Genomic DNA, 23915 nt, shown 5'->3' with positions numbered 1-23915 from the left:
ATGTGTGTGTGTATGTATGCATGTATGTGTGTATACCCCCTGCATCAGTCTGAAGAAGGGTTTCGGACCGAAACGTTGCCTATTTCCTTCGCACCATAGATGCTGCTGCATCCGCTGAGTTTCTCCAGCAATTTTGTCTACCTTCAATTTTCTAGCATCTGCAGTTCCTTCTTGAACCCTTAATCCTACTTGTTCACATGCATGCACATACATGCAGCCAAACATGCATGCACCCATACATAACATGCAAACACGTGCACACACATGCCTGCACCCACCCGCGTATGCACGTGCGATTTCTCCTTTACACTGAATGACATGGATGTTCTAATCTCTGCATGCATTGGTGCCCTGACCATGCCTGCTTGGGCAGCCTGGCTCATCCCGTTTGCGTTTCTCTCTCCTCTCCAGGCCGCCACTGCAAGAGCGTGGTCAACATGTGCGACTCGCAACCCTGTCAGAATGGAGGCCACTGCAAAGTCACTGTCAACACCCCCCTCGGCTACACCTGCAAGTGCCAGCTGGTGAGTGACCATACCACCGTGACCCTTCATCACAAATCCCTCCCAACGGCATGACCGATCCACCTCTAGAGTCATACAGCGTGGAAACAGCCCAACTTGTCCACATCGGCCAACATGTCCCATCTACACGGGTCCCACCTGCCTGCGTTTAGCTCATACCCCTCTCACTCTGTCCTATCCATGTACCTGTCCAAATGTGTCTTAAATGGGCAAATACTAAAGGAGATGTTCTGGGCAAGGTTTAGGTCGGCACGTAGATGTGCAGGGAATTGGGAAATATGGGTCACATGCAGCAGAGGAGATGAATTGAATCTAGCATCATGTTTGGCACAAATATTGTGGGTGGAAGGGCCTGATCCTGTGCTACGTTCTACAGTCTGGACTATGGCACCATATACCATTCATGTCAATTACATGAAATTCATATCCGTATCCTTCCAAACCTGTCCTATGCATGTCCATCTACCTGTCTAAGATGTGGTACTCAATCTGAAACCGACCCGCCCCGAGTCGCAGTGTAATCAACGTTGCGGGGGAACAGTTTGTGTTAATAAATTATAATTCTGAAAATGAGGAGAAGATTTTTACCAAAGAACTTTGATTTTTACGAGGAGATTCATGGGCAGATTCATGGGTAATTTTCGGCCCCATTTCCGTAACCGGCTTCCGTCTCCGCACTAGTATCTTTGCTCCGCTATGGGATCTTTGGTGCGGAGACGGAAGCCGGTTACGGAAATGGGGCCGGAAATTACCCATGGATCTGCCCATGACCGTACTACGCCTTTTTCGGCGAGTGGACTATCTTGCTCGCTATAGGATCTTTGCTAACATCTACACACACTAGAGGCCATTTTCATTAATACCAAGCCAATTAACCTACAAACCTGTACGACTTAGGAGTGTGGGAGGAAGCCGGAGCACCTGGAGAAAACCCACGTGGTCACGGGGAGAACATACAAACTCTGTACAGGCGGCACCCGTAGTCAGGATTGAACCCGGGTCTCTGGTGCTGTAAGGCAACAACTCTACCGCTGCACCACTGTGCGGAGGTAACCCGAAAGCTGAACCACTTTGTCGCAGGGGAGTATAACTCGATGCCTGGTCTTCTCTTGCAGAGCTACACCGGGCCCAACTGCGAGCGCAGCGTCCTGACCTGCCGTAGCCTGGTGTGCCGGAGCAGCGAGCTGTGCATCGATACCCCTCTGGGTGCCCGCTGCCAACCGCAGCCCAGCACCGGCACCAACGCCACCTGCTCCAGCCGCCCCTGCCGCAACGGCGGGCTGTGTAGGCCGGTCCGCCAGCCCCCCTTCTACCACTGCCTGTGCCCCAAGGAGTTTGGAGGGCGGCACTGCGAGATTCTCCGGGGGTACACCCCGCCGCTCAAGGAGCCGCCGTGCCCCCTGGCGGAGTGCCAGCGCAAGGCTGGCGATGGCGAGTGCGACCGACAGTGCAACACCCACAGCTGCCTGTGGGACGGCGGGGACTGCTCACTCTCTGTCGACAACCCCTGGAAGGAGTGCAGCTTCCAGCACTGCCGGAGCAACTTCAACAACAACGTCTGCGACGAGAGCTGCAACACACACGAGTGTCTCTACGACAACTTCGACTGCCAGAGCCAAGAGCGCGCATGCAAGTAAGTTCAGCAATTGGAATATGTCAAGGGGCTGCTCCTTGCTTACTGCCTCCATTTTAGGCCCAATATCCTTGTCTTTGGCTATTATTCTTTGTGTTGTTTTCTTTTTACACTATTATTGATTGCTTGATTTTTATGTGTGTGTACATATACAGTGTGTGTGCATGTATGTGTATATATATGTGTGTGTGTGTGTGTGTGTGTGTATGCATGTATGTGTGTATATGTGTGTGTATATATACAGTATGTATGTATGTGTGTATATATATATATGTGTGTATGCATGTATGGATGTATATGTACAGTGTGGGTGTGTATATGTAAAGTATGTGTGTATGTATATGTGTGTGTGTATATGTACAGTATGTGTGTATGTAGGTGTGTATATGTGTGTGTGTATATATGTGTGTGTGTATGTATATGTGTGTATATGTGTGTGTATGTCGATGTGTATATGTGTATGCATATATGTGTGTGTGTATATGTGTGTATGTATGTGTGTGTATATGTACACTATGCGTGTATGTGTGTGTATATGTACAGTATGTGTGTGTATGAACAGTATGTGGGTATGTAGGTGTGTATATATATATATATATATGTGTGTATATATATATATGTGTGTGTGTGTGTGTGTGTGTATATATATCCTTTTTTCTCAATTATATTGTTTACAGTGTACTATGCTTACACATTGTGTTGTGCTGCTGTAAGTAATCATGTCATTGTTCTACTGGGACACATGACAATAGAACACTCTTGACTGTTGACAATGCGTAGGGGAGTGGGTAAAACGGATAATGTCCTGGGCCTGGGCCAAGCTGGCCATTCATGGGTCACGGTGCCAGGCAGGTGAGGGCACTGCCCGAGCCGACTGCCTTCCCCTTTTCTGGAGCCACGTCGGTGCTCAGGATGTCCGTTGAGAGAGAACCCGCGATTCCTTACGGACATCATGGAGGGGGATGGGGGGAGGGGTTAACTGTATCCTGGATCAGGATTGTAACATCGTCATTTGATATGTAGTGTTATATATACTTTAGGATGTGGGAGGAAACTGTATTACCCAGGGGAAACCCAGGTGGTCGCAGAGAGAAGGTGCAAACTCCACGCGGGTAGCATCCGAGGCCAGGATGGAAGCCGGGTGCTCTGGTGCTGTGAGGCAGCAGCTCTACCCACTGCACTAGTGGCGTAGATATGATGGTGGGAGGTTGAGACTAGATGATGACAAGCATGCAATGCAGGGTCAACGTTGCTCCATCCATGGGGAGTGCCACGGGGGGGGGGGGGGGGGGGGGGGAGGTCGTTGCCGTGTCATAAGGTCATAAGTGATAGGAGAGAACAAAGACAGCTAAACAGGATAGTGAAGACAGCCAGTAGGATCCTGTTGGATTCCTTTCCTGTTGGAGATCTACCAGAAGCACTGCATCCACAGAGCCATCTCCATTATTAAGAACCCTTACCCGCCCATCCCACCACATCTTCTCCATTCTGCCATCTGGGAAGAGGTACAGGAGCATCACCTGCAGAACCAGCAGGATGCTCCACAGCTTCTTCCCACAAGCAATAAAAATGGTTAACGGACTGTGTCCCCTCCCCATACACATACACCCCCACATCTAACCTCGCCCAAACCTTGACAGCTAGACACCTGTCAAGGTAAAGTCACTGTTCGGTTTGAATGTCTGTTTTTAGTTCAATTTTAGGTCTATTTTAGATATGATAATTTTTAAGTTGTAAGTATTTATTTCTGTTTTTTATTAATTGCACTGACAAAAACTGATGAGAAACAATTTTTCGTTTCTTCTGTCTATGCAAGTACTCGGTGAAATGACAATAAAGTAAATACTGAAATTAGGCCATTTGGCCCATCAAGTCTACTCCGCCATTCAATCATGGCTGATCTGCCTCTCCCTCATAACCCCCTTCTCCCCGTAACCCCTGGCACCTCGTACTGATCAAACGTCTGTCCGCAGCCCGTTGTACGAGAAGTACTGTGCAGACCACTACGCGGACCAGCACTGCGACCAGGGCTGCAACAACGAGGAGTGTGGCTGGGACGGGCTGGACTGTGCGTCGGACGTGCCAGCGCGCCTGGCCGAGGGCACCCTCATCGTCATTGTGCTGCTGCCCCCCGACCAGCTGCTCCAGAGCAGCGCCAACTTCCTGCAGAAGCTGGGCTCCATCCTGCGCGCCACCCTACGCTTCAAGAAGGACAGCAGCGGCCAGTATATGATCTACCCCTACTACGGCGCCAGCTCCCGGATCGGCAAACGCTCGGCCCCCCCTAGCCGGGCCCGGCGCGAGCAGGAACAGAAGGTCATCGGGTAAGGGGTTCCCGTTCCCACAGCCTCCCGTTCCCCATCTCCCCATTCCCCCTCCCTTCCTTTATCCCATCTTGCTGCCCTTAGACATAGAGCCGTACAGAACAGAAACCGATCCTTGCCCTTGCCACCACCACCAAACCCCATCTATGCTATTCCCACCTGCCTGCGTTTGACCCACATCCCTCTAACCCTTTCCTATCCATGCACCTGCCAAAGTGTGGTTATACTACCTGCCTGTTGTGTTTCGGCTGTTGTAATAACTGAAGCCTTTTCACACTCTGTACCGCGGGGAGGATTGGATGTTGGAACCCCGCGCCTGTTCCCCACGGAGATGAGACGAACCTCCCTGACCAGCTCCGTCCACCGACCTGCTCTCCCCGTTAACACTGTCCCGTGGAGTCTGACGTTGAGCCCTGTCTGTGCAGGTCCAAGGTGAGCCTGGAGATCGACAACCGTCTGTGCCTGCAGGCGACTGGCGAATGCTTCCCAACGGCAGAGAGCGCTGCTGCCTACATCGGGGCCCTGTCTACAGTGGGCAGCCTACACTTCCCCTACCCCATCAAAGATGTCGACAGTAAGTGTCTCTCCTTCTCTAACTGCGCGGGGAAACTGAGCACCAAAATTGGACAAGAATGCTGGCGAAACTCAGCGGGTGAGGCAGCATCTATGGAGCGAAGGAAATAGGCAACGTTTCGGGCCGAAACCCTTCTTCAGAACCTTTGGTTGTCACTAGGGACTTCAGGCTTTATTTTGCTCACTTGCACTAAATCATTTGTTTAAAAAAAATGAATTGAACTTTCTTGATGTTTCTACATTATATTATCTATTGAGCACTGTGTTTACAAACCTGTGCAGGAAGGAACTGCAGATGCTGGTTTAAACCAAAGGTAGACACACAAATGCTGGAGTAATTCAGCGGGACAGGCAGCATCTCTGGGCAGAAGGAGTGGGTGACGTTTCGGGTCGAGACCTTTGTTCAGACTGAAGAATGCTGCCTGTCCCAGAAAAACATAGGAAATAGGTGCAGGTGTAGGCCATTCAGCCCTTCGAGCCAGCACTGCCATTCAATATTATCGTGGCTGATTATCCAAAATAGTACCCCGTTCCTGCTTTCTCCCCATACCCCTTGATTCAGTTAGCCCTAAGAGCTATATCTAACTCTCTTGAATATATCCAGTGAATTGGCCACTGTCTTCTGTGGCAGAGAATTCAACAGATTCACAACCCTCTGGGTGAAAATATATTCCTCATCGCAGTCCTAAATGGTTTACCCCTTATTCTTAAACTGTGACTCCTGGTTCTGGACTCCCCCAACATGGGGAACATTTTTCCTACATCTAGCCTGTCCAATCCCTTAAGAATTTTATATGTTTGTATAAGATTCCCTCTGATCCTTCTAAATTCCAATGTCCCGCTGAGTTACTCCAGGTTTTTGTGTCTATCTTCATGTTGACAAACCTGTTGTGCTGGCGCAAGTAAGAATGTAACTGTTGTGTTTTGGGACATCGGAGGATGAGCCGGCTCTTGACTCGTGTTGTTTGCCCGTCCCGCAGGCGAACAGCTGCCACTGCCGGCGGCCCCCATGAACCTCCTGCCACTGATGATCGTGGCTGCCGTCATCCTCACCGTCATCCTCATCCTGGGCGTGCTGGTGGCCCGGCGCAAGCGGGAGCAGAGCCTGCTCTGGTTCCCCGAGGGATTCACCCTGAAGAAGGACAACAGCAACAAGAACCGTCGCGAGCCGGTGGGACAGGATGCCCTGGGAATGAAGTAAGTCCTCAGCCTCTACCATGGGCCATGCTGGAGTCCATCTTCACTGCCATCATATCCCTCCCCCATACTAGTTTAGTTTATGTTAAAGATACAGCGTGGAATTAGGCTCCTCTTCCCATTGAGTCCGCACTGACCAGCGATCCCCGCACACTAAAGGGCCTGTCCCACTTACGCGACCTTTACAGGCGACTACCAGCATGCGTCATGGGTCGCCAAAATCTTCAACATGTTGAAAATTCAGTGGCGACCAGAAAGACGCTTCGACTCTTTGGAGACCTCTTACGACTATAGGAGACCTCTCACGACCATACAGGCGACCCCTGGCGACACAGCGCGGGTGACCTCTCACAACCATAGGAGACCTCTCACAACCGTGGTCATGAGAGGTCTCCAATGGTCGTGAGAGGTCTCCAAAGAGTCGTAGCGTCTTTCTGGTCGCCGTTGAATTTTCAACATGTTGAAAATTTCGGCGACCTATCACGGAAGGTCGCGAAAGTGGGACAGGCCCTTAACTCTATCCCACACTAGGGACCATTTTTACATTTGTCCCAAGCCAATTAACCTACAAACCTGTACGTCGATGGAATGTGGGAGAAAGCCAGAGAACACCCATGCGGTCACGGGGAGAACGTGCAAACTCCCTACAGACAGCATCCGTGGTCAGGATCGAACCTGCGTTGTAAGATAGCAACTCTACCGCTGCGCCATGGTGCTGCCCCGATCAATTACGATCGATTGTGTAATGTCTATTTCAAAGAGAATGCATGCCATACATGCCGTTACTTAGGCCTCGTGGCTTCCTGCTGCCAGTAGTTAGGTGCTAGTCAAGGAACCATCTTGGGCCTGATTTACAATGGTTGTCATCATGTTTCTATCCAGGCACATCTCCAAATCGATGGTGGAGGAGGGTCTGATCAGTGAGCGAGACCTACAGACTGGGCAGTGGCTGGACACGGAATGTCCTGAGGCAAAGAGGCTTAAGGTGATCCCTCTCTACGTTTTGTTCACCTGTTCCTTTCATCTTAGTTTCCATATACAGCATGGAAACTAGCCCTTTGTTCAACAGAGTCACACTAGTTACACTAGTTCTATGTTATCCCACTTTATCATTCACTCCCTGCACACTAGGGCAAATTATACAGAGGCCAGTTAACCTGCAAACCCGCACGTTGGAGGAAACCCACGCAATCACAGGGAGAACATGCAAACTCCACACAGACAGCACCCGAGGTCAGGACCGAACCCAGGTCTCTAGCTTTGGGAGGCAACAACTCTACCATGTGCCACTGTGATGCCCAGCTTCATTGCAATTTTCTTTGCCCCTGCAAGTATATATAGTGCCAAAGGCTCAATATATAGAGAACAGGCCCTTCGGCCCAACATGCCCATGCTGACCATAAAGTCCCCATCTCTAATACCATTTACCATCACCTGGCTGGTAAGTTTTTATGACTTCCCACTTTAAGTGCTTGACAAGACATAGTTTGTACCTCTACCTCCCCCTCAGCTAGTGTTTTCCAGATTGCAATCATCCACTGGCTGATACAATTCTGCCTGCAATTCCCTGTAAACCTCTTTTATCCTTGTACCCGTCCAAAGCTATTGATTCAGCTTCTGCCCAGAGCTCGGCACCACAATATGTTGTCGGAACCACAATGTTTTTGCACAGTGCCTGAGGAAGCTCCTTGCACTTTCCTGACATCAGTGTTGTGTTAAGGTGCTCCAAACGTTTGAAGTGGTCAGCAGGGTCTTTATCAACCTAAGCTCCTTTGCATCACTGTTACTCTGCACGTGGAGATGACCTAGCCCTCTGATCTACCTGAGGGAGCCTTGCTGTCATGGCAGGCAGTAGATAGGACTCTTCAGTCCCATTGTAGGCATCACTGCCTGGCTCGGCAACTTGACTGCAAAAAGTTGTGACCATTGTCCAGTCCATCACGTTTCTGACCTCCCCACCAGTGTGCTATGTTTACATACCCTGTTGTGCTGCAACAAGTAAGAATTTCATTGTTCTATCTGTATAGAATATAATAAACAAGAAAAAAAAGTTCAGTGTGTGTACTCACATGTATACACAGTGAGTGTACACATTGAAATGTTTTTAATACGTAAACACACACACACACACACACACACACACACACTTACGTACACATAAAAACCAAACTAAAAGTGCAATCTTAACAATAATAGTCTGTGTAGTTCAGAGCTTATTGGAGGTTGTAGTGTTTAATAGCCTGAAGGTTGTAGGGACGAAGCTGTTCCTGAAGCTGGACGTTACAGTTTTCAGGCTCCTGTACCTTCTACACGATGGCAGTGGTGAAATGAGTGTGTAGCCAGGGTGGTGTGGGTCTCTGATGATGCTGGCTGCCTTTTAGAGGCAGCGACTCCGGTAAATCCCTTCGATGGTGGGGAGGTCGGAGCCGGTGATGGACTGGGCAGTGGTCACAACTTCTAACTATAACCATAACTGATTGCAACTCCAATACCTCTTCTGCTCCTCAGGTGGAGGAACCCAGCACCCTGTCGGATAGCGAGGATGCGGTCGACTGTCGCCAGTGGACACAACATCACCTTGCGGCAGCGGACATCCGCATGCCTCCCTCCATGGCCCTGACCCCACCTCAGGGAGAGTTTGACTCGGACTGCATGGACGTGAATGTCCGAGGCCCAGGTAATGGCGTGTTCCCGTGCGGTCCAGAGCCAAGCAAGGGCTTATTCCATGAGGGAGGGCTGAGTTATGGTGCTCCAGTGGGTTCATGTTGAGCTGTCTTGCAATGTAGAGGCCCACAATCCTGGTCACAGCCTCTGGTCTGGAAATGGTTGGTGCATAGAAATCTCTGCCTCAGAAGGTAGTGGAGGCCAATTCTCTGGATGCTTTCAAGAGAGAGTTAGATAAAGCTCTTATAGATAGCGGAGTCAAGGGATATGGGGAGAAGGCAGGAACGGGGGGGGTACTGATTGTGGATGATCATCCATGATCACAGTGAATGGTGGTGCTAGCTCGAAGGGCCGAATGGCCTCCTCCTGCAGCTATTGTCTATTTTCTATTGACATAGTCATATAGCACAGAAACAGGCCCTTTGGAAAGGCCTGGATAGTGGATGTATGATACGATAGAACTTTATTTATCCCAGGAGGGGAACAGTCATGAACACAAAATACATGAACATGAAATTAAAGTGATGAGTGGAAAGGATTGGGGATATGCAGACATTGGGGGGGGGGGGGGGGGGAGAAGAGAGGGGGGGAGGGGAGAGTCAGTCATGTCTGCTCATGTGCAGCTGCTTCATGTGTTAGATACCCTGATATACCACAGCAATCAAAAGAAGGCTGGTTCAGCATGAAGCATGGGGCCGAATGGCCTGCATCTGTGATATGAAATCCACGGACCACAGAGTTTGCTGCGGACATCACACGTAGTGTGAATTAAAGTCATAGTCTTACAGCGTGGTAACTGGCCCCTTGGGCCAACTTACCCACACCGGCCATCACGTCTCATCCACGCCTAGCATTCGGCCCATATCCCTCTAAACCTGCCCTATCCATGTACCTGTCTAAATATTTCTTAAACGTTGCAATAGTAGTTGCCTCAACTACCTCCTCCGGCAGCTCGTTCCATACACAGTGACTGTGTCACTACAGTACATACATAGTGAAGGGCCTGGATAGAGTGAATGTCGAGAGGATGTTTACACTAGTGGGAGTGTCTAGGACCAGAGGCCATCGACTTAGAATAACAGGATGTACCTTTAGAAAGGAAATTAGAAGGGATTTCCTTTGCCAGAGGGTGGTGAATCTGTGGAATTCATTGCCACAGATGGCTGTGGAGGCCAAGTCAATGGATATTTTTAAGGTGGAGATTCAGCAAGGGTGTCTGGGGTTATGGGGTTGAGAGGGCGAGATAGATCATCCATGATTGAATGGTGGAGTAGACTTGATGGGCCGAATGGCCTAATTCTGCAACTTGAAGTTATGAACCTATGAACACCCACCACCCTTTGGGTGGAAAAAGTTGGCCCCCGGGTTCCTGTTAAATCTCCCCCCCCCCCCCCTCCTCTGCTTAAACCTATGTGTGCTGAAGGTGAGGTGTGGCTGTGTTGTGCTTGTAGATGGTTTCACTCCGCTGATGCTGGCATCCTACTGCGGTGGGGGACTGGACACAGGCCTGGCGGAGGAGGAGGAGCAGGAGGACTCGTCTGCCAACATCATCTCCGACCTCATCTACCAGGGTGCCAACCTGTGCGCCCAGACGGACCGGACGGGCGAGACGGCCCTGCACCTTGCCGCCCGCTATGCCCGCGCTGACGCTGCCAAACGGCTGCTGGACGCCGGGGCAGACGCCAACGCCCAGGACAACACCGGCCGCTCTCCCCTGCACGCGGCTGTTGCGGCCGATGCACAAGGAGTCTTCCAGGTAACACTCCAGGAAAGATGCCACGCGGCTGGTAGGGTGACATGGGCAATGATCAGTGCTCCCCATCAGTCCTTAATATTAGCAAGCAATAGTAAATGGCAAGTAGTCTTCCAAGTAACACGTAAAGATGCCAAGCGAAACAGTAACAATGCTCCTTCATATCAGCCAGGAGCCTTTCAGACAACATGGGAAGATGTCCCAAGTGATGCTCCTGACTTAGCCCTTAACATTAGCTGATGCTGATTTCAGAATTAAGGGACAGAATTGATGCTTAATTTCAGAATTAAGGGACAGAAGTTTAGGGGTAACATGAGGGGGAACTTCTTTACTCAGAGAGTGGTAGCTGTGTGTGGAATGAGCTTCCAGTGGAAGTGGTGGCGGCAGGTTCGTTGGTATCATTTAAAAATAAATTGGATAGGCATATGGATGAGAAGGGAATGGAGGGTTATGGTATGAGTGCAGGCAGGTGGGACTAAGGGAAAAAAGTTGTTCGGCACGGACTTGTAGGGCCGAGATGGCCTGTTTCCGTGCTGTAATTGTTATATGGTTATATGGTTATTAGCAAGGATCAATAGCAAGGGACTGAGAAGGGTTTCGGCCCGAAACGTTGCCTATTTCCTTCGCTCCATAGATGCTGCTGCACCCGCTGAGTTTCTCCAGCATTTTTGTGTACCTTCGATTTTCCAGCATCTGCAGTTCTTTCTTAAACACATCAATAGCAAGGGGTCTTCCAGGCAACATAGATCGATGCTAAGCAGAGTGGTGATACTGCTATTTCTGGTTTAGTTCTTAATGCTCTCATTCTAATTTTAGCAAGGAGTCTTTCAGGTAACATGGAAAGATGCCCCAAGCCATACTTGCTGCTCCTGGGTTAGTCCTCAATACGCAGCCTGACCCGCCCAGTTACTCTGGCATTTTGTGTCTATCTTTGGTGTAAACCAGCATCTGCAGTTCCTTTTTACACGGTTCTGGTAAACCTCCATTCCAAAGCCTCCACATCCTTCCCAGGGTCCAATAAGGTCCAAATTATAAGTCACTTATTAATATTTGCTTTTAGCAATGTACAAATGTTGAAGTCTGTTCTCTCTCTCTCTCTGTGCCAGATATTAATAAGAAACCGAGCCACGGACCTGGATGCGCGTATGGTTGATGGTTCCACCGCCCTGATTCTGGCGGCCAGGCTCGCTGTGGAGGGAATGGTGGAGGAGCTAATAGCCTGCCATGCTGATGTCAACGCTGTTGATGAGATAGGTAAACAGGAGAACATCTTACACCAAGGCATCCGCCCAAACCATCATCCACACACTGAGGCTCAAATAGTTCTTACTATTCGTTACCCACAATTAAGTTAATGAGTGATAGGAGCAGAATTAGGCCATTTGGCCCATCAAGTCTACTCCGCCATTCAATCATGGCTGACCTATTTCTCCCTCCTAACCCCATCCTCCTGCCTTGTCCCCCATAGCCTCTGACACCCGTACTAATCAAGTATCGGTCAATCTCCGCCTTAAAAATATCCATTGACTTGGCCTCCACAACCGTCTATGGCAATGAATTCCACAGATTCACCACCCTCTGAGTAAAGAAACTCCTCCTCATCTTCCTAATAGAATCTAAAACTAAACTTTTAGTTTTTAGTTTAGAGATACAGCGTGGAAAGAGGCCCTTCGGCCCACCGTGTCCATGCCGACCAGTGATCCCTGTACACTGACACTATCTTACACACACAAGGGACAATGTCCAAGCCATTCAGCCTACAAATTAGATTAGATTAGATATAATTTATTGCCACACAGCCAGGCTGGTGGAAATTTGGGTTGTCAGCAGCGATACAATAATAAAGAACACACAACCACAATAAAACTGTAACACAAACATCCACCACAGCATTCATCACTGTGGTGGAAGGCACAAAATTTGGCCAGTCCTCCTCCATTTCCCCCCCGTGGTCAGGACCAGAGTCCAGAGTCAGTCCAGGATCGGCTCTTCCTCACCGGAGACCGCGGCTTTAAGTTGTTGTAGGCCGCAGACCGGCGGTCAAGATTTAAAGTCCCCGCCGCAGCCAGAAGCACCGTAGACTGCAGGGCCGGCGGTCGAAGCTCCCCTACAGGGGTGATGGTAAGTCCATGCCGGACCCGCGGTAGAAGTCGGCCGCGGGCCGGCAGTGATGGCTTCTTCTTCCCCCGGGTCCCCAACGTGAGATCCCGGGCTGTAGACGCCGCACCAGCTGGAGCTCTGCAGACCGCGACTTCAGGCCGCGACTTCAGGCTGCCGGCTGCCCCGGGCCAGCGAAACGGAGCGCTCCCCTCCAGCGAGGGCTCACCCGCTCCACGCCGAGAGTTCACGCTGCGCCCGCCGCTGAAGCCCCGGGCGTGTTTCCGAGAAAGGCCGCGCCGATCCTTGATGTTAGGCCACGGGGGAGGCGACCTGGAAAAACTCGCCTCTCCATGGAGGAGGCGACCGAAGCGGTTTCCCCCTCACCCCCCCACACCACCCCCCACATAAAACACACAAAGAAACATTAAATACAGACTTTAAAACATACTAAAAAAATAAAAAAAGGTTGAAAAACTGAAGAGCTGCATGACATGGCTGTGTGTCTTTGGAGTGTGGGAGGAAACCGAAGGACCCGGCGAAAATCCATGCGGGTCACAGGGAGAACGTGCAAACTCTGTGCAGACAGCACCTGTAGTCAAGTACAAACCCGGGCCTCTGGTGCTGTCTGGCAGCAACTTTGATGCTGCCCTCTTGTAGCCTCATAGTCTTGTTGTATTAGAAATGTCTCAAGGTGGTTCATACAGTCAGAAAAACCCACCGTATCAACATATAGACACAAAAACCTCCTTCAATCCGCCAAGTCCGATCCAGCCACTAAATTCCCACATGAGTCTTGCATAAATCCCATGCTTTATTCTCTCCTCATTCACGTCTACACACTCGCACTCTGGTGACAATTTGCTATTGGCAATTAACCTGCAATCCACACTTCTTTGGAATGAGAGAGGAAATCACAGCTCTCGTGGCTGCAGGGAGAACGTGCAAACTCCACACAGCCAGCATTCCTGATGGTCAGGTTTGAACCTTGGTTCACTTTGAGGCAGTGGCTCTACTGGCTGCACCACCTGCAGGGGTGTTGTGAGTCAAAACCAAGCCAGCTCTGGAGGTACCAGGACTAGATGACAGGTCAAAGTAGCATGTTATAGCAGGCAGCGAGATACGAGGGTAATTCCCGCCTTTAGGATCTGCCTGGTCACAAGTGTCAGAGTGGGGAATATCCTGGATCATCAAAGAACTGGAGAGACGGGAGTGGCTTGGATTGTTGTCCGGACAAAAGTGGTGGAGTTGGATGGGGAGCGGAGCCAGTGGGCTTTGAACAAGGGTGAGCACTTCAAAATCAAGCTCAGAGGTAGAGGATGAACAAGACTCACGCACTTGAATCTTGAATGAGGACCAAGTTAGAAACATAGAAAACCGGTGCAGGAGTAGGCCATTCGCCCCTTCGAGCCATTCAATATGATCATAGCTGATCATCCAAAATCAGTACCTCGTTCCTGCTTTCTCCCCATATTCCTTGATATAAGTTGACACATTGGGGGAGAACTTTGCACACATTGTCCACCTGTAAAGGAGCTCTGACTAACCGGGGGGCCTTGCTTTGGTTCTGAGGTGAATGGACCATAAAACTATAAGATTGGCACAAAACGCTGGAGTAACTCAACGGGACAGGCAGCATCTCTGGGGAGAAGGAATGGGTGACGTTTCTGGAGAAGGGTCTCGATCCGAAGCATCACCCATTCCTTCTCTGCAGAGATGCTGCCTGTCCTGCTGAGTTACTCCAGCATCTTGTGCTTAGCTTTGTTTTAAACCACCATCTGCAGTTCCTTCCTGGACCATTAACTCTGCTTCTTCCCCCGGGTGTTTAGGTAAATCAGCACTGCATTGGGCTGCAGCCGTCAACAATGTCGACGCCACTCTGGTCTTACTGAAGAATGGAGCCAACAAGGATATGCAGGACAGCAAGGTAGGGACATCCTTCCCTAGTGGCGGAAACACCATCTTCACAACTTACATTGTCCTTGTACCCTTCCATATCTCTAGTTTCCCTCCCCCCCTGACTCTTTCCTTGGCCTTCAATATTAATTCCTTCCTCGCTGCTAGTTTCCCGCACAAGAAGCGATCTCTCAGTACAAAGAAAATAGACAATAGGTGCAGGAGTAGGCCATTCGGCCCTTCCAGCCAGCACCGCCATTCAATGTGATCAGGGCTGATCATCCCCAATCAGTACCCCGTTCCTGCCTTCTCCCCATATCCCCTAGCTCCGTTATCTTTAAGAGCCCTATCTAGCTCTCTCTTGAAAGCATCCAGAGAACCTGCCTCCACCGCCCTCTGAGGCAGAGAAGTCTACAGACTCACAACTCTCTGTGAGAAAAAGTGTTTCCTCCTCTCCGTTCTAAATGGCTTACCCCTTACTCTTAAACTGTAGCCCCTGGTTCTGGACTCCCCCAACATCGGGAACATGTTTCCTGCCTCTAGCGTGTCCAAACCCTTAATGATCTTATATGTTTCAATAAGATACCCTCTCATCCTTCTAAACTCCAGAGTGTACAAGCCCAGCCGCTCCATTCTCTCAGCATATGACAGTCCCGCCATCCCGGGAATTAACCTAGTAAATCTACGCTGCACTCCCTCAATAGCAAGAATATCCTTCCTCAAATTAGGGGACCAAAGCTGCACACAATACTCCAGGTGTGGCCTCACTAGGGCTCTGTACAACTGCAGAAGGACATTGAAATCTCCTCTCCACCTATGTTTCAGGAGGAGACGCCGCTCTTCCTGGCTGCCCGGGAAGGAAGCTTCGAGGCGGCCAAGATGTTGCTGGACCACTTTGCCAACCGGGACATCACAGACCACATGGACCGCCTGCCCCGGGACATTGCGCATGAGCGGATGCACCACGACATCGTTCAGCTCCTGGACGAGTACAACGCCGTGCGCAGCCCCCAGGGTCTGGGCGGCCACACCATGTCCCCCCTCATGTGCCCGCCCAACGGCTACATGGGCAACCTCAAGCAGACTCCCCAAGGCAAGAAGGCTCGGAGGCCGAGCTCCAAGAACCTGGCTTCCGGGAACTCGGGCAACATGGCCAAGGAGTTGAAGGAGGCGAAGGCGAGGAACAAGAAGTTGAGTTTGGACTGCCAGGCCTCTCTGATGGAAAGCTCCATCACCTTATCTCCTGTGGACTCCTTGGATTCGCCGCGTGCCTACATTGCCAATCCCACCTCCCCGGTCATGACTTCCTCGGGAATCCTGCACCCTGCCAGCTCCTTGTCGGTCCTGGCTGGGACTCCCGTCAACGGCATCCTGGAGGGTCCCTTCACCGTGTCTTTGGCCAGCCTAGGTGAGCTGGCGGGCCAGAACGCCACCATTTTGTCCATGAGCCGCATGCAGCCACGGCTCTCCATGGCCGGTCAGGCCAACTGCCTCCTGAATGCCGGCAGCTTGGGTCTCAACGTGGGCATGGTCAGCCCCATCACCGCCGTGCCCTTCGAGTGGCAACCCAGGATGCCCAGTGCCGTGCAGCAGCCCGCCGCGCCCCAGGGGAACATGCGCCAGGGGCTGGCGCTGCAGGCCCACCGGCAGCAGCTGATCGCCGGCCAGCCCAGCCCGGTCAAGCTGCAGAACCCGGCCGAGCAAGCTGCCAGCGGGCAGCCCAGGTGCCTCCCTCCAGCCACCGGCCAGCAGGGCATGCTGCGGAGCGAGATGGGTCGGATAGTGGACCGCCCGCCACTGGAGGCGCCACCTCCACAAGCCCCCGTGCCCGCCTTCTTCAAGCAACACAGTAACCCCACCACGGAGGACTATCTGCCTCCCACCTCCAAACACGGCTACACGGCGGGCCGCGACAGCGCCCCCAAACATTACCTCCACATGAAGAACGAGCACCCGTACCTAACACCATCACCAGAGTCACCCGAACAATGGTCCAGCCCTTCTCCCCACTCCATGTCCGACTGGTCAGACTCTACCCCCAGCCCCACCATCATGGGACACCAGCCCCAAATGCAGCATATGGCTGACCAAGTAACCAAAATGCAGGTTTTTGCATAAAACTCCCCGTTCTGTCCTTTTTCTTCTTATTTTGTCTCGAAAGGAAAGGATCGGATCTATAGGATGTTAGGACCCTGGGCTGCTGTTGGCTTTCATCTTGCAATTTCTCCTCTCATTAACTACAAAGAGACACGGGCGGGAAGAAACTAGTTCTGCAGTGGACACTGGCGGGATCTCCGACGGCAATCGCCTTTTGAAATTCATTCTTTCTTTATAAAAAAAAAACACATTTCCAAGACGGGAGGATTTTGGCCTCACTGCCTGTTGAAGCTACTGAATTGAAGGAGGGGTTTACAAGATATTGCAGCCTGTTACATTCCTTATCACTCTTGCCGAAGGTCGAAAAAGCCTTCACCGTCAAACCCTCTCTCCCCACCACCCTTCCCCACTCTGCTGCTGGGCTCTCTGGACTTTACCTGCCTATTGATGGTGACATGACTAATGCCAGACTATCCAGGGCCATCTCCGAACTCTCGTTTTGCCCCAGGCGATCGATCACCCATGGCTGCCATATCCCACTGGGGGAGAAAAATAGTTGCTTCAGAACAGTTTGGGCGAGAAGACTCTGTCTCTCCAGGAGAAGGAGAAACCAGTGTCACACAACTAATCTGTAATTGTAGATCCAGCTCCTTTGCCCATGGAACGCCACAATGTGGTATGGAAGCTCTCCAGTGAACTGTAAGCATTGTAATTTAACTGCCTGTAAAAGTCCCTGAGGTTTGTGTCTAAACCAGCGTAGCCTCAACTAAGGACACTCTGCCATTTCATTATATATAATTATTGAGTATTTTTCCAAATGCGACTTTCTTTACCCGAAGTCCTGTTATTTCTTTCGCCCAGTATAAAAACATTTTTAAAAACTTACTGCCTTTGCAACTTGCTACGCTGCCAAGTATTATTGTACAATTATTTAACTCTTTCTGAGGGACACTGTTATTTTATTTTGTATCGTCCATTATCAGCAACTTTCGCAAAGGTCCAAAATCTAGTCTTTTCCAGTTGGAAACCACAAACCTCGCTCTCAAAAGCCAACCCAGCTTCAGACATTCTCAGTGGAGGGACCACTAACCATAGAGTTCGTCATTTGGCCAGTATATAAATCTCTGTAGTTTTCCGATCACATCAGACCGCTCCACGTGGCCCTTACGCAGTACGTCAAGATAATTAATTAATGATTACCTAATGCTTTCCTTTTTTTAAGGAAGAGCAACATCACAATTTCTGTCCATTTTAATTATCTGTGGGAAGTTTAATTTGATATTGCCCTTCTACCGTTGGAACTGAGTAGCTAACCTGGGTCTTTTTTTATTTATCAAAAAATTCATTCAATTATTAAAAAATAATATTTACACTACAACAAAACAAATCAGAAACCACCACCATAATACAATGCAGACAAATATCCTAAATAAACTATTGCTACAATCCTTATTGAGGATACATTCCACCCCCCCGCGGTGCCCAACGGTCCCGGGAATCCCCCAGGGAACCCGTGGACAGCGCGTAGTCCCTTTCTAACCCCACCCGGGCGCGGACGTAACCCCGGAAAAAGGGCAGGCGGCCAGCTCGGGCAGAGCCCTCTTCCGCCTGGTGCCGTGACTCGCGGATGGCCAGCTTGGCCAGGCCCAGGAGCAACCCAACCAGGACATCTCCAGCCCTGCCCTCTCCCCTACGCACAGGGTGTCCAGATATGAGGATGGTGGGTGTGAAGGGCAGCCAGAAGGCAAGGAGCAGCCCCTTTAGATATTGGAACAGGGGCTGCAGTCTCACGCACTCCATATACACGTCCAGCCCGCAAAAGTGGCAGGCGGCTGGCAAGTCTGTGAACCGCGAGAGAAACAGGTTGCAGGGAACACCTCGGTGCAATACCCTCCACCCCAGGTCCCCAATGTAAAGGGGGACGGGATCCCTGCGTAGAGGGACCCCCCCCCCCCCTGGCTCTTCTTAGTGGCAATGAGCCTGACAATTCTGACATTTGGTTTAAAATCACAATCAAATGAGGGATTATTTGATTGGAACCATACCAGCCACACTGCCTTGGTTTAGAATCTTTGTAAACCCTTTAGCATCCGGCCTGGGCAAGTCTTCTGGAGTTTTGTTCAGTGCTCTTGTTCAGCTGAACCCAGTGACATGGGATTTTAACACAACTTCCTGTCGTTACAAAATCCCCACTTCTAATTATCCAGCAGAATTAGCAGCAAGACAAGAGTCCTGGTGTAAATATGATAGGGAGGATGGACTGGGCTTTGGTTTCAAGCCTGTACTATGCATCTATCTCACCCACAGTCAGTATGCCCCTGCTCACTTCAAGCTGTGTAGACTCTCAGAATGTGTTTGGATACACAGGCGTCACGAGTAAGAGAACAAGGCAAATGCTGGGAAGTAAATTTGGGTGGATTATTTCTGATTTAATTTAGAGGCCTATTGGACATCTAGAGTAAAGCTTTTGCTAATTTCTCCATTATCCCAGAATGGGGGAGGCATTTCTTGGGTTCACTTTGGGGCCACCTTTGGCTGCTGCCACAAAAACAAGGGGTGTTACACCAGAGGCAGCCTTGCATGACCCTGAGTGAGAAAGCCAACACAGGGAGGTATTGATCCAAAAAGATTCAAAGACAAATTGAATTAAGTTGGAATGTAAACCTCCAGAGATGCTGCCTGACCTGCCGAGTTACTCCAGCACTTTGCGCTCTATGCACCATTCCAGCATCTTCACTTCCTTGCATCTCTCTTGAATCTGAACAGCGTGCTTTCAAATCAATGGGCTTGAGATGGCGTGAAGTGGGAGAGATGAGGACATGGAAGAGTATAGTACAGGAGAAGAGCAAGGCTTCCCTCCACTTCCTCTGGGTTCATTTCAGGTCTTGGCCTCATTGGGTAAATCACCCCCCATCCCCAAGTGTGGTTCTGGGCCCAATGGTGGGCATGGCAGTACGGAGAGGGGTACCCCATGCCCACCCTAGGACAGGATCCTATGCCAGACATGGAGGGTATAATGCTTTAAGGGGTTTGCCCTATTACATAAAGCTTCATTGACTGCCAACACATGACCTTGAAGGAGAGGATAGGGACAATTTTCTTGTGTCCAATGTTTTTTGGCCATGAAAGCTAGGCCTGGACAGTTGGAGTTGGGGAAGGCGTGGCCAAGAGAATGAAATGAGTTACATATAGCAGCGTAGTGGCGTAGGTGTTAGAGCTGCTGGCTCACAGTGCCGGCAACATGGGTTCGATCCTGACCTCGGGTGCTGTCTGTGTGGAGTTTGCACATTCTCCTTTGCACCAGTTCCTCCCACAACCCAAAGACGTGCGGGCTTGCAGGTTAATTAGCCTCTGCTAAATTGCCCCTAGAGTGTAGGGAGTGGACAAGATAGCGGGATAATGTGGAACTAGTGTGAACGGGCGATCGATGGTCAGCGTGGACTCGGTGGGCCGAAAGGCTGTACGTCTCCACGCTGAATATGGCAGAGTGTGAAGCAGATGTATGGGGTGGGGAGACCAGGCATGGCGGGGGAGAGAGATGCAGGTTTGGAAGGCAACAGGTTGAGATGGTAAGCTCTGGAAGACAAGGGCCATGCAGTGATCAGGCATAGGGTTAGGAATGAGAGATGCTGGTTCTCTTGGCTTCTCCTATCTCTTTCATGGGTGGAATGGACAAGGTAATGCCAATTCAAACACGTGGATTCTCTATTTAATTCTAGCTAAGCACCTGTAACAGGGAGAGCATCAGACAGCTGGGTTATATCCTGCCAGAGGAACTGAAATTATGAAGGACCTATATATATATTTTATATATTTTTTCTCAATATTCTTGGTCAGAAAACACAACTCGAAACAGTAGAGTGTACATTTATAGCATTAACTGATTTTTTTTTAAAGAAAAAAGACTGTAAATAAATAAAACTGAAGAACAAAAAAAATCATTTACTCATTTCAAAAATACTTTGTTGATTGTTGAGATGTTTTATGTACTCGGACAAAATTCTATTTCCTATTAGTCATATGTCACACAGAAACACGGCCAATGTATTTGGCAGTTTATTCTTAGAAGGATTTTCTAGATATTTTATAATACTTCAAGACTTTTTACAAAAAAATGTAGCTTTAATCTGTACAGAAAAGTATTTTAAGTCACATCTTTTGTATGCAAGAAGTACAGGTTGTGAGGTGAATATACTTCTAAATAAAGCTGTAGGAAACTACACAATGTGGCTCTCAAGTACTTTGTTTGCAATGAAAACACACGTCGGGAATTATTTGCAGTTATCCTGTAAATTGGGGAATATTTTTTCCTATGGAATGCAATGGGACTAGTCTTGGGGTGACACGGTGGCACAGCGGTAGAGTTGCTGCCTTGCAGCGCCAAAGACCCGGGTTCGATCCTGACTATGTGTGCTGTCTGTAAGGAGTTTGCATGTTCTCCCTGTGACCCCTTGGGTTTCTTCCGGGCGCTCCGGTTTCCTGCCACCGTCCAAAGACGCACAGTTTTGTAGGTTAATTGTCATCGGTAAATATTGGTGTGTAGGATAATAATAATAATAATAATGGATGGGATTTATATAGCGCCTTTCTAATACTCAAGGCGCTTTACATCGCATTATTCATTCACTCCTCAGTCACACTCGGTGGTGGTAAGCTACTTCTGTAGCCACAGCTGCCCTGGGGCAGACTGACGGAAGCGTGGCTGCCATTCTGCGCCTACGGCCCCTCCGACCACCACCAATCACTCACACACATTCACACACAGGCAAAGGTGGGTGAAGTGTCTTGCCCAAGGACACAACGACAGTATGCACTCCAAGCGGGATTCGAACCGGCCACCTTCCGGTTGCCAGCCGAACACTTAGCCCATTGTGCCATCTGTCGTCCCGATAGTGCTAATGTACGGGGTGATCGCTGGTCGGCACGGACTTGGTGGGCTGAAGGGCCTGTTTCTGCACAGTATCTCTCAAATCTAAAGTCTTCCTTTGTCTGAAATCACTCTTCACCAGCCAGATGAGATAGTGGCATTTAAGAGGCTTTTAGATAGGCACGTGGATTTGGAGGGATATGGATCACGTGTGGACAGACGGTACCAGTTTAACTTGGCAACATGTTCGGTATATAAGTAAGTAAGTAAGTTTATTAGCCACGTATTCACATACAAGGAACTTGCCTTGGTGCTCCGCCCACAAGTAACAACGTGACATACAGTGACAGTTACGAATGACTCAGAAGACACTAAACATTAATAATAATAAAACATTAATGATAAGACACCATTGATCAAGCATGTGAACCAACAAAATACCAGATCTAAGGGAGGCTACAAATTTTTGGCAGTTGATTAGAGCAACTACTTGTGGTTAAAAACTGTTTTTATGTCTGGCTGTGGCAGCTTTGACAATCCGGAGTCGCCTTCCAGAGGGAAGTGATTCAAAGTGTTGTCTTGATTGCAACATGCGCCTTAATTTAGTTCAACAAAGAAACTGACAAGTTACTAAAGAACTGACATTGTTGGCCCAAAGGGCTGTTCCTATGTTGCACTGTTTTACATTCTAGGTGGAGTTCAAAGAAATTGCCCAGTTGAGAAGAATTGGCGATGACGTTTTTATACAATTCAATGAAGATAAGTGCACTGTGCAGCACTATCTCCAAGATAGATGGCACTTGCTGCAGTTCAGAGGGACGAGGAGAAACCTACCAAATCATGAACGGTCTAAATATTGATTATAGAGAGAATGTTTCCACTAGTGGGAGAGTCTCGGACCAAAGGGCACAGCCTCAGGTTGTAAGGACGTACCTTTTAAATGGAGATGCATTTCTTTAGCCAGAGGGACTGATAAATCTGTGGAATTCATTGGCACAGATGGCTGTGGAGGCCAAGTCAGTGGGTATTTTAAAATCAGAGGTTCTTGATTAGTAAGGGTGTCAAAGGTTACGGGGAGAAAGCAGGAGAAAGAGAAGGAAAGATCAGCCATGATTGAATGGCGGAGTTGACTCAATAGCCTAATTCTACTCCTATTTCTTACGGGTAAGGTTGGATTTGATAATTGCTCGTTTCTAAGCTTTCCCCCCAGTTTAGATTCTGTAAATACACTGAATCAAGGACTTGAATTAACTACATTTTATTTTACCAAAAGCGCGTCACAGATCGCACACTGTATCTATCCCCCACCGTGGGTTCGATCCCCGCGTCCATCTATTCAAGGCCTCTAGGCCTGGTGCAGAGAGAGAGCGACACTCCCGAAGATCGACCGTGAGCCTCGTGGTCACGGCCTTTTATATACCCCGCCAACCTGTGGGCCGAACCACAATTGGTCTTTCAATCACCCAATTACAGATATCGATTAACCCCATACATAACAGACATTTCCCTAACCCAATGATACAACAGTTCAGCACATTGTATTCACAACGGACTTCGAGATGAAGTCAACTTGGAAACATTCACCCTGATTAATAGAAATCTCAGACAAGGCTCAACACCCAATGCAATAAACACCCAGCAGAGTCAGATTCTGCAACACCATTTACAAGCTGCAGCCACCCAATCCATTCTACACATTTTGTATCAGATTGACAAGGCTTGCAAGGCTTCCTATTCTTTGCATACGAATTGTATCTAAGTTTCGATCTCTCTGGCACCTCTCGCAGCTTGTCCCAGCTCTGCAGAGAGCAATCCCAATTTGACCCAATCTCCCAGCAAGCCCTGACACTAACTCCATTTTGAAGTCCTGAATGGTCCAATTTAGCCAAAAAGGATTAGCAGATTCAGATAGGCCATCGTATTGCATCAATACCCTGGCATATGTCTAAACCAGAATGTGTAGGAAGGAACTGCAGCTGCTGGTTTAAACCGAAAATAGACACAAAATGCTGAAGTAACTCAGCAGGACAGGCAGCATCTCGAGAGAAAAGGAATGGGTGGTGATTCGGGCTGAAAAGTGTTCCTCCAACTGTTTGTATCTATCTTTGCTCTAAACTAACATGTCGCTCACCCAAAAAAACATGAATCGAAGAAGTAACAACTCTCGCTGCAGCTGCGGAAAGATTAAAATATTATTCACACAACAAAAACAAGTTTGACCTCATCTTTAATCTATGCATCAAACCTCCAACCAGTTTCCTGGCACGATAATGACATGAGCTGGTGCAGA

The 23915-nt window shown here is 49.3% G+C and overlaps 1 protein-coding gene across 1 annotated transcript in view; it reads left to right on the top strand.

Annotated features, from left to right (window-relative positions):
- LOC116991852 (neurogenic locus notch homolog protein 2-like) overlaps positions 1-17972 on the top strand; it is a 140106-nt gene extending 122134 nt beyond the window's left edge. The window contains exons 24-34 of the mRNA XM_033050828.1: positions 412-524; positions 1640-2157; positions 4131-4481; positions 4907-5055; positions 6035-6251; positions 7134-7236; positions 8760-8928; positions 10367-10671; positions 11775-11922; positions 14595-14692; positions 15487-17972. Of these exons, the coding sequence (XP_032906719.1) occupies positions 412-524; positions 1640-2157; positions 4131-4481; positions 4907-5055; positions 6035-6251; positions 7134-7236; positions 8760-8928; positions 10367-10671; positions 11775-11922; positions 14595-14692; positions 15487-16779 (3464 nt within the window). The 3' untranslated portion in view covers positions 16780-17972. The remainder of the gene's footprint in view (positions 1-411; positions 525-1639; positions 2158-4130; positions 4482-4906; positions 5056-6034; positions 6252-7133; positions 7237-8759; positions 8929-10366; positions 10672-11774; positions 11923-14594; positions 14693-15486) is intronic.
- Positions 17973-23915: the final 5943 nt, after the last annotated feature.

This window comes from Amblyraja radiata, chromosome 35, assembly GCF_010909765.2.
Source record: "Amblyraja radiata isolate CabotCenter1 chromosome 35, sAmbRad1.1.pri, whole genome shotgun sequence".
NCBI classification, from domain to species: Eukaryota; Metazoa; Chordata; class Chondrichthyes; order Rajiformes; family Rajidae; genus Amblyraja; species Amblyraja radiata.
This window is presented reverse-complemented; position numbering and strand designations above follow the sequence as displayed.